General features: G+C 38.1%; 1 protein-coding gene across 3 annotated transcripts; it reads right to left on the bottom strand.

The window, feature by feature from the left end:
- Positions 1-821: 821 nt before the first annotated feature.
- On the bottom strand, positions 822-9,929 carry blm (BLM RecQ like helicase). Of its 3 annotated transcripts, none has more exons than XM_033968168.2 (22): positions 9,572-9,889; positions 8,618-8,678; positions 8,060-8,543; positions 7,587-7,722; positions 7,396-7,496; positions 7,208-7,322; positions 5,581-6,209; positions 5,251-5,427; positions 5,049-5,167; positions 4,710-4,823; positions 4,446-4,544; positions 4,222-4,370; positions 4,035-4,141; positions 3,750-3,910; positions 3,430-3,625; positions 3,162-3,352; positions 2,944-3,088; positions 2,633-2,832; positions 2,002-2,197; positions 1,800-1,922; positions 1,229-1,448; positions 822-1,068 (listed from the first exon to the last, which is right to left on the bottom strand). In XM_033968168.2, exons 1-22 carry the CDS (start codon positions 9,664-9,666, stop codon positions 888-890), a joined length of 3,999 nt encoding a protein of 1,332 aa, XP_033824059.2. In that variant the 5' UTR covers positions 9,667-9,889; the 3' UTR covers positions 822-887. The 3 variants fall into 3 exon arrangements, with proteins under 3 accessions (XP_033824059.2, XP_055078507.1, XP_055078508.1); XM_055222532.1 differs by having other exon boundaries at positions 828-1,068; positions 1,229-1,451; positions 9,572-9,929; XM_055222533.1 differs by having other exon boundaries at positions 828-1,068; positions 1,229-1,451; positions 7,396-7,493.
- Positions 9,930-10,548: the final 619 nt, after the last annotated feature.

Genomic DNA, 10,548 nt, shown 5'->3' on the forward strand with positions numbered 1-10,548 from the left:
TCCTCTGGTTCGATTCTCAAAATGTTAGCATCAAGCCAACATTAATTTAATCTCACTTTGATTAATACAGCGAGCAAATAATCAAACGGCACTGTCAAGATAAATTAATGTTCACATCAATAATTACATTTGTTGTGATTTCTACACATAATTTACAACAAAATGTAATCTTCCCATTGTGCATTACTTGTTCCTCTTCTTGTCTCGGGTCTGTCCCATTCCAAATAAACTAGCCACGTATAGGCAGTGGTTTGTGGGCACAGTTTGCAAAATGTGCCATTAAACATTATGCAACATTATGCTGTGCAAAACAAAAAACACTATGGAATAACATCTCTTAATAATGGCTCCAGTATCACGCAGATCACATAATATCTGAATTAGTTTTTTAATTTTTTGATGTTCATTGGAAATTTATTTTGCAAATTTTGTCATTTTAATCATTTTCACCAGTGCTCATTTAAATCTAAGAGCTGTATTACAAAAATTACATTATTGCACATCATGTTACTTTTTAAATTGCAAATTCAACAAGTTTCCGAAGAATTTGAATTGTGCAGTTTCTCACCAGTTTAGGCAGCATGAAGTATAATCCAACCAAGGATTTTCCACTTTTCAGGACCCCACTTCGGGAACCACTCATCTAAGCAGGTGTGTTGTCCAGTTGAGCCATTAAAACTGTAAGTATAAACTATAAAAACTAAAAAAATACATGTACATAAATGCCCCTGAGTGTAATAACCATTCAAGTCAACTGAAAATTAAGCAAATATTTGTTTTGCTTTATTAGATAGAAAAAATATACAATAAACCAATATAACCCCCAGTGAAAAATGAAATGTACAAATTAAGTTATATACATTAAATACAACATTAGTGAATAGACATTATGTGAAATGTGAAAATGTAGGTTTTAAAAATGGTCGTGCACCAGTCTGTGGAGTGGGAACCGCTAAAAAACCGGGTCTTCTGCCTCCGGTTTCTCCACTTGAGGCCCAGGATCCACCTCTGGAGCTGGAGGAGGACTTGTTACTGCCGCCGCCGCTGCTGCTGTAGCCACGCCCACGACTGGATCCACATGAACACAATACACACAACAGAGAGATTATAGATTATTATAGAAATAAGTTGAAAAATTAGGCTAGGACACAGATGTATTATTTATGATTCTATTAAAAGGAATTATTTCTTAGGCAGAAGTAGAGAGTAAAGAGAGAACAGAACCTACCCTTTGGAGTTCCCACTAGAGCCGCTGTATCCTTTTCGTTTCTTGGAGAATTTGAAAAACGGCGCCTTTTTCCTCTTTTGGCCTTGTCCAGCTCTTTTATTAAAGTAAGTGGAGGACTCTGCTTCCTCCTCGTAATCATCATCATCAAAATTAAAGTTGGAATTTGTGCGTCCTCGACTTGTGTCTATCCATCCATCTCCATTCGCATTTGGCTGTTCCTCTGCTTTAAACAGAAAATATTTAATACCCAGTGCATGGTCTTACGAGTATTGCATTTAATTTGGCAAATGGACTTGGGACGACTTATTAGATTTAATATTGAAATGGATTACAGGTCTAGTTTTCTTGAACTACCCATTAAAAATACAACACAAACTATTATATTTTTTGAATGGGAAAAGTCCTCAAAATGTTGCATATAACAGGAAGCTGAAGCTTTCAATTAGACGATCAACAATAAAACAAAGGTCAATGTCTAATTATCTTTCTCTACTACAAGGCAATGTCATAATTGCTGAGAGTGCACACAGAGGGGAATATTCCATGCAATGTTTGATGAAATGTGTTGTACCAGGAAGCTGCCACTCTGAGTACTTCTGTAGAACTTTAATGACTTCAGCTCCATATTTCTCCAGTTTATCTTCAGTTACACCATCAATCTGAAGGAGGACTTCTGGATCAGAGGATAGCTTCTCTGTGGGTACATCGAAAGTAAACAGGTTATAAAATATTAATTATCACAAAGTGTGTTTGTGTTCTGCTTAGTTAATCACCAGCAATCCTTTTGAGTGCGGCTGTAGAGAAGATGTTGTAATAGTGAATGCTGAAGGCTTTGCCCAGGTCCTTGCACAGATCGGTCAGCTCTTTCAGACACTGCTCCACCATCTCCTCTCTCTTCGACACGCTCTTTGTCACAGCGGCCTTCTGTCTTCTCATGCTGGACACACTCTCAGTCTCATAGAAGTCCACCTGAAGTCCATGGAGAAAGAGGGACATTTTATCTGCACAGGCAACACTTATTTTTCAAAAGATCAATGAATGACTTTACAGAAAGGAAATTCTAGTATTTTTGCAGATTTTAGAATTTTATGTATAAATAAGATTCTGTTCTTAGAGCTCATTCCAAGCAGTAACATTTGAACAAAGACTGTAAAAAGACAAATTACAGAATTCCATATATTTCAAAACATGTTGTAGGGGTCTAAGAACAGCAGGCACAACAGGTTTATGCTTACAGTGGACATTCTATTATTATTTATTATTTTATTTGATAACTGCACCCACTGAACTTATATATATTATGGTATATTGTGCAAACCTACTTAAAAACATTCATAATTGCTTTTAACGTATATACTATTACATAGAATGGGACAGGAAAGCCGAAGTGGCGCAGACACGTACCTGCATGTGTCCGGACAGCACGTTCATAGCCTTCGGACCAGCTGATATGTAAGATACAGCCTGGCCACCGTTGGTGATGTAGAGGTCCTCAACCAAGATATTATCTAAAACCAATTTTTTGAACAGACGGTCCGCGTTGTGCTTGGAGTAAGCTGCTCCCTTTGCAAACAGACCTGACTGGATTTTAGCAGCTTTAGCCCCTGAAAGAGAGTATTTATTTAAAGCTTTCAGTGCATTCATTTTGTTCATAAATCAAGAAATCAACGGCACACAAAAATGTCATTCATTATATTTCAAAACTCTTCTATTACCTATGAAAATGTCCACCAGCATGTTCAGGGTCAACCGCGTTTGCCCAGAGGTTTTGCCATATCTTTGCCCAACTTTTTCACATTTCTCCTGGACAAATCTTACAATATTCTTCACATCCTCTGTCGCATTTCGAATCTTGAATTGCTGAAAAGGCATACATCATTATAGATCATTTGCAAATGTAATGGCTTACTACTATAAAATAATGCATTCTCACATTAGGTCTTGTGCAGTTGTCACAGCTCACATCAGAATGCTCTTTACAGAAGTTCCTGTTGAAGTTCAGCTCCCCAAAATAAGCCAACAGTTGAGTTCTGCGGCACTCCATGGCATTTTCACAGAACTGTACCATACTCTGGAGGTTGTTGTAATGAGTAGCCTTGGAGTGTCTGTCTCCTTCCCTGTCCACTATTTAAAACACAGAAACAGAAATATTACATACAAGTTATTTATTTTCTCATTTCTGTCACGGGTCGACTGCTTACTGCCGATGATCCTCTTGATGCGGTGCACATCGGAGTAGGAGTAGAAGAGAATACACTGGGACATTTCTCCGTCTCGGCCCGCTCTTCCTGACTCCTGATAAAAGCCCTCCATAGACTTGGGTAGACTGGCATGGATGACGTAGCGCACATCAGGTTTATCGATACCCATCCCGAAGGCAATGGTGGCACAGATGACCTAACACAAACCACAGACATGTTTAAAAAAGACTCTGACATGACATTTACCGTACTTTAAAAACCAAACACAAAGTTACCCATGTTGAAAAAGCTGCATAAATAAGAGCTTTAGCACATCTCACCTGGCAGCCATCTTGATTGATCCACTTGGTTTGGACATATTCCCTGTCACCATCACTCAGACCTGCATGGTAGGACATAGCCAATATTCCTGCTCTCTGTAGACTCTCCGCCAGAGCATCGCAGTCATTCCGGGACAGACAGTAAATGATTCCTGAATCACCTACAAAATAACGTGAAATCAATCAGCGGCTCACATTTCATTAAAAGGTTTTCTGTTAAAACTGCTGAGAAATATTGAGGAGAACAGCACTTTTATCAATCAATTTCAATTCTGACAAACTCACGTGGATAATGCTTCTTGATCCAGTCTATGCAGTCTTCATCGACTTTTTTGGGCTTCTTGGGTAGGACAGAATACTTTAGATTGGCTCGGTTGAAACTCATTGTAAACCTGCATTTAAATGTATATAAGTGAATAGTAACAGTTATTGGACATTATAATTGTCAGTAATCCTAAATAAAGAGACATACACTTGCGGTTTGGTCATATTCAGCTGGTTGAGAATGTCTTTCTGGACTCGAGGAGTGGCAGTAGCAGTAAGAGCCATCATGGGGACATTGGGGAATTTTATACGGAGCTCATGTAACCGTTTGTAATCTGGACGGAAGTCATGGCCCCACTACAAAAAAATACTATAATGTTTATTTTACAATCTTCAGTAAGTTAAAGTTTTATTAATAATGTGTGTACAAACCTGGCTGACACAATGAGCTTCGTCAATAACAAACCGGCTCAAGAGTGCTCGTTCATAAAGGTTTTGGAGAGCGGAAATCAACTTGTTACTGGCACTAACCTTGGGGAAAAGAAAACCGTCTTTATTTTATTTTAACACTTCAATTATATTCAGCTAAGTAACATTTAAATAGCCTAAAGACTACTGTACACTGGCTTGTTTCTCTTTTTGACTAGGCTGATAAAACACAAAGTTAAAGAGGATGTTTACGTGTTTTTTTATTACCTTCTCAGGAGTAACATAGAGCAACTTCACAATGGGATCTTTTCTGGAGAGCTGCATGTAGATCCTTGCTGCCTCACTCTCATTTTTGTCTCCACTTAAGCTTGTGGCAGGAATCTAAAACAGCATAAAATACATACAAAGACAGTGTAGGTGTGGGCTATATTTATAATAGAAATGTTTATCTTTTTCCCCCAGACAATACTACAATCATAAATGTGCATATATATTACTGTTGGTGGTTACCATGTTACTAAGATAGTAGGACTAAGTTATAGACATTTACAGTAAAAATATACCATTATTTTGTATTATATTGTAGAATAGTAAAATAATGCTTACATCTAGGGTAGTCAACTTTTGGACCTGGTCTACAATGAGAGATTTGAGAGGGGAGATGACGACTGTGACCCCAGGTGAGACACAGGCAGGGAGCTGGTAGCACAAACTTTTACCACCACCTACAAAACAAAAACACTGGCATTATGGGGTCACTGTTGCATTGGGACTAAATAATAAATAATAATAATAAAAAATTACTAACCGGTGGGCATCAGAATAAAGGTGTCTTCACCCAGAAGAGTCGCGTTGATAGACTCCAGCTGGTTGAACCTGAACTGGTGAAGCCCAAACCTTTTGTGAAAGATTTTCATCATCTCTTGAGAATGTGAGAAGTTGTAGCCTCTAAACCGGTCATGGGCTGGGTTTCTGAAAGTGGGTTCTATAAAAATAAAAAACATTAAAATTTAAAAATAATAGGAAAACCAAGCTAGCAAGCCAAGTAATGCCGAATAATAAGCTAATTTTTAGGTCCTAAATAAAAAGGACAGCAAAGGAAGCATTATGCAAAAAATATGCATTAAACATTTCTTACCTGGAGAAAATATTTTAGCCTGCTTCGGTACTGGAGCTGGTGTGGGGGCATTTTTCTCCCATGAGGACTGCCTTGTACTCCCCTCTTTAATACTAGTATTAACAGGTCTAGAACTAGGGCCTGACACAGAGGAGCTTGTTGGTTCATCAAAATATTCTGGGATATCCGAGTCATTCAAGTCATCAATGTCAAAGTCGTCATCAAAGTCATCAGGTACAAAGTTGTCCATCGCTGACTCTGTCCTTTTTCCACTGCTCTGTGTAACATCTGATGGCTTCTTTAGAGTAAAGAAGACATCAGGATCCTCCAAGTCTATGCTGGATGTCTTGGGGAAAGTCTGCGTTGGGGGCCTGTGTGAAGATGGAGAATCACATACTATTTCTTCAACAAATGCTGGTCTTTTGGTTTGGTTTTGTAGAGGTTTGGATTCAATAACACTATCAGAAGGATCCGAGTCATAGTCCACAGAGATGACTGATGATCTTTTAAACCGAACAGGAGCAGAACCACTTGCAGGTGTGCTGACTGGGGATTTTTCTTTGAAGCTGGATTCAGAAAGCACAGTACTATCTGGCTGCTGGCTCTTATATAACGTGTCCCGACCACCACCAGTTGCAATAATTCTTTTCCTGAAAAAAAAGATTGAAAAAAGGAAGGCTGAGGTATGTGGAAGGTGGTGGAACGTAATGAAGTTAAAGTAGTAAAGTACTTTAGTAAAATACACTTAAAATATATATTTAAGTACATTTTAAAGTGTTTTTTTTTACTTTTACTTCACTACATTTGACAGCAGGTATCTGAACTTTCTACTCCACTACATTTTTTACAAGTTTTTTTTTTTTATTATTGTTTGAGACCTACTGAAAAGCCAAAGGGTTTATATTTATCAACTTCATCATTTGAGCTAACAAATTTACAAAGAATCAATCAATTCAATCATTTCTGTTGAACCAAATTCACCACAAATCTTTATCAAAATCACTATGTTTGAAGCTTTATTATAAATCTAAAAGTCTGTGAGAAATACTTTTCCTTTTTACTCTTTCAAGTATCCATTTAAAATGTAATACATTTTTATGTGATATGTTTCCTATTACTTGAGTATTTTTTGCTCAAGTATCTGTACTTTTACTGAAGTGAACAAAACTGAGTCCTTCTTCCACCACTGAACAAAAGTACCGGTAATAGCTTATTGATGCCTGGAAAATGTCCTTCATTTTCACACTTAGTTTGTCAGCGTTTCCATAGCTAATACATCTCCCTCATATCTCTTACCATCTTTGGTTTGTGGGAATGCAATATCAAGTATATTGTCCACAATTAAAACTACCAAAAAAAATCCACTCACATTTTTTGTTATAGTTGAACCTGACCCAAGACATTTACAGCACATTTTATTTTTGATACACTTTAAAAAAAAAGTCAGAATACTGTTATTGAGATTATGCAAAATCAATATATTCGAGAGATTCTTTTTTGTCAATATCTTGATATTTGTTGCTTTATGTTGCTTATAAATAGCCTTTAATAATTAAAGCATATTCCTTATAACATGAAAGCGCTCCAAGGCAGTAAAATATGATTACGATCAGAATAGAGTACGCTCTCACACGTTTCCTGCACCCACCTTAGCGCCCTCTTAATCAGCAGCTCATTACCACAGGACAGAGCAATGAGTTCATGCTCTGGGATGGTGTCCACCAGAGAACAAATGCATTCCATAATACTGTACAGCTCATCATCTGTGGGAAAAGACATATTAGAGATGCAATGGACATTGTCATAGTAACATATTTCAGGGATGTATTCACTGACTCTGGTCTTTTGAGTGATCTTCAGTAGGTTCTGGTACAACTGTAGTTTGTCTTTTTGGCTGTGTTGGTTCAAATCCATTTTTCAGAGCATCCTTAGGTCTGCTGGGGAAAAGAGGTTTTGTGAGTGTGTACAATATTTCAATACATTGTTATAAATTGCTTTTAAGGTGATCATGAGCCAATTATAAGAACCTTTCAAGCGTCTTTGTGAAATTAGGTAGGATTTTCACAGGACTTGGAGATGGAGCAACGTAATCCAAATGGTCGTCAGTCTCAGAGTCGTCAATGACTTCAATAACTTTAACTGGAGCCAGTTTACTCTTATCGTCTAAAGATCACAAAAGTGTTTAAGACAGTGTTTGCATACTGATTACTAAATGATTATATGTTGTTTAAAATGTTGGGATGCAGTGTAATTTATAACCAAATGCAATAATTATGGTTTGGAAACTCACTTTTAACTTTGTCTGTTATAGGCTGAAAAAAGAACTTTGAATCAAAATATCATTATCGAGAAGTAAATGCCACTAAACTGAATTACATAAAAAAATATATCTAATCTGTTTGAGTTGTACTGAACTCCATGAGTAAATGCATTCTATGTAACATTTCACTGCATCACAACTTTTTTTTTTAGGATTAGTGTTTGATGGCGTAAAAAATACCTGATACAGCTCCAGCGGACTCTGATATATCATCATTGTCCTCTTCACTTTCGCTCACAACAGGCTTACGAATAGCAGGAGGTGTTTTTTTCTTTTTCACTGGAGAATCAATTACATAATCGAAAAGGTCCTCTGTCAGACTGAGAGCCGGTGAAAGTGGTTCCTTGTCCATTTTTGCTGCAGTACTTATTTCTTTTCTAGTGTCGGGCAGTGTGACAAGGCTCTCCCGTTTCTCTTCAGTTAAGGCTGAAACAGAAGTGCATTTTTTCCCCGATACTTCAGGGCTGTTTTTCGATTTAGCAGGAGGTTCAAAATCATCAATATCATCCCAGTCGTCCGTAGGAAATGACAGGGATGTATCAAGAATTGAGGGCTGAGGGTCAGTTGACTTAACAGGAACAACAGGCTGTAGCGGTGATGGAGTGGGGTCCAACTTGTTTTTTGGAAAGAAGTTGTTGATTTTGACATTTTGAGACTTCTCAATCTTGAAAGAAAAGCAAGAAGACACTTAGATTCTAAATTAACAGTGTTTATTTCAACAAAATGGGTAAGCATTACCTTTGCTGGGATTTCAACTTTTGTTGTTCCTGTCAAGGACTTCTTCTTGAAACTAAAATTTCTAAATGTATATGAAAAACACTGCATTTAGATAACAAGATACTAATAATAGAAATAATAATAATGTGTTAGATGTATACTTCCTTTGAAGACACCAAAAGTGCTTTACAGTGCATTATTTATACTCATTCACTCCAAACTGGTGGCAAGCTATTACTGTAGCCACAGCTGCCCCGGAGCAGACTTATAAAAGCCTGCCAATCGCCGCCATCGGCCCGTCCGTGATTGCTTGACAGCATTTGTATCTGCACTAGGCATAGGACGATACTGAAAATTTGTGTTGTGATTATCATGGCCAAAATAATTCCAATTAACGATTATATCACAACAACAATTAAAGTTGCTGACAGTTTAAAAGTGTTATAGATATGATTATAATTTTAATGTTAGGAATAAGTTCCTTGCTTAAACAACTTTTGTATAAGTAGTTTTGTACTCAGTGTTATCAGTGAAATCAGTTATGATCTAGCAGAGAACATTGTGAATAAACAGGGCCCTTGACGGAGATTTGGGGGCCCGGGACATGAAGCCTCACAATTCTGGGCCCCTAAAACCCTGGGGCCTGGGACAGTAGTCCACTTTGATGATTATCTTTGATGGCGATTATCACGATTAAATAAAATGTCAACGAACGATTATTGTGTTCCCTTTTTATCACGATAAACGATATTATTGTTTATTGTCCCATCCCTAATCTGCACATCTAAGCACAGACAGCAAGTCCCACTCATCTGAAAGCAGTGGAGACAAAAGAGCAGCAAGAAAAGCCCAAATGCTTCTCTGTTGTCGCGTGTAATTAGATTTGTCAAGATTTTTCACTTTTCTGACCATGAGCAGGTATTGTACAAATCAAGTCCAGCACAAAGAAACATACTATTTGATAATAAAACTCACCCCGCTTTAGGTTTGGCCAAAGACAGCCTGCTCTGGTTTGCACTGCTGTGTTTTGCGAGTTGTTCCAGGAGGTTATTTTGAGGTAAACCCGCCATGGCTCTGTCTGCGCGCTAACGCTAGCTTTAGCTCTGTCTGCATTAAAGCTCTGTTGTTTTTGTTAGCATAGCTCTAGGACAAACGCCACAATGACAGCGGGTTTTACTGTGTTTAACCGTCCTCACGTCTGCCGATATTCATGAATTTACAACCAAACACTAAACTACATCATTAGTTCTTCTGTGAGAGCCGTGGGAATAATATGAAAACATCAGAAACAAGAATTTGCGCCGAATCAATAAGTCGTCACGCGATTGGCTGTGGCAAGGACCGCAGTGCATTCTGGGTAATGTAGTTATACATGTTAATTGTGTCTTTTTGGTAAATCAGAATCAGAAGACTTTTATTGCCATAGTCTGTGAACACAGTTCACAAACTAGGAACTTGATACGGTGAAAAAGTGCAACATAAACACACTGAATAAATACAAATACAAATACAAATAAGGGCATGCACAAAGTTAAAAAGATATGCTTAAAAAAATCAAATGAAATACTTAAAGGGAGAAAATATGTACAACAGCAGCATCAGAACAACAGTGCAAAGTGGCTTATTAAAGTGACCGGTGTTATAAAGTGTCCAGTATAGTGCAGATATTATAAAGTGTTCATGAGACAAACAGCAGATGGGAAGAAACTGTTCTTATGGCGAGAGGTTCTGGTCCCAATGGACCGTAGCCTCCTGCCAGAGGGGAGTGGCTCAAATAGTCCATGTCCAGGGTGAGAGGTGTCAGCTGCTATACGGCCTGCTCGCCCCCGAGTGCTGGAGACGTACAGGTCCTGTATAGATGGAAGGCTGCAGCCAATCACCTTCTCAGCAGAGCGCACAATGCGCTGCAGTCTCTGTCTGTCCCTGGCAGTGGCCCCAGCGAACCACACAGT

Source organism: Periophthalmus magnuspinnatus, chromosome 6 (genome assembly GCF_009829125.3).
Source record: "Periophthalmus magnuspinnatus isolate fPerMag1 chromosome 6, fPerMag1.2.pri, whole genome shotgun sequence".
Classification (NCBI taxonomy): domain Eukaryota; kingdom Metazoa; phylum Chordata; class Actinopteri; order Gobiiformes; family Gobiidae; genus Periophthalmus; species Periophthalmus magnuspinnatus.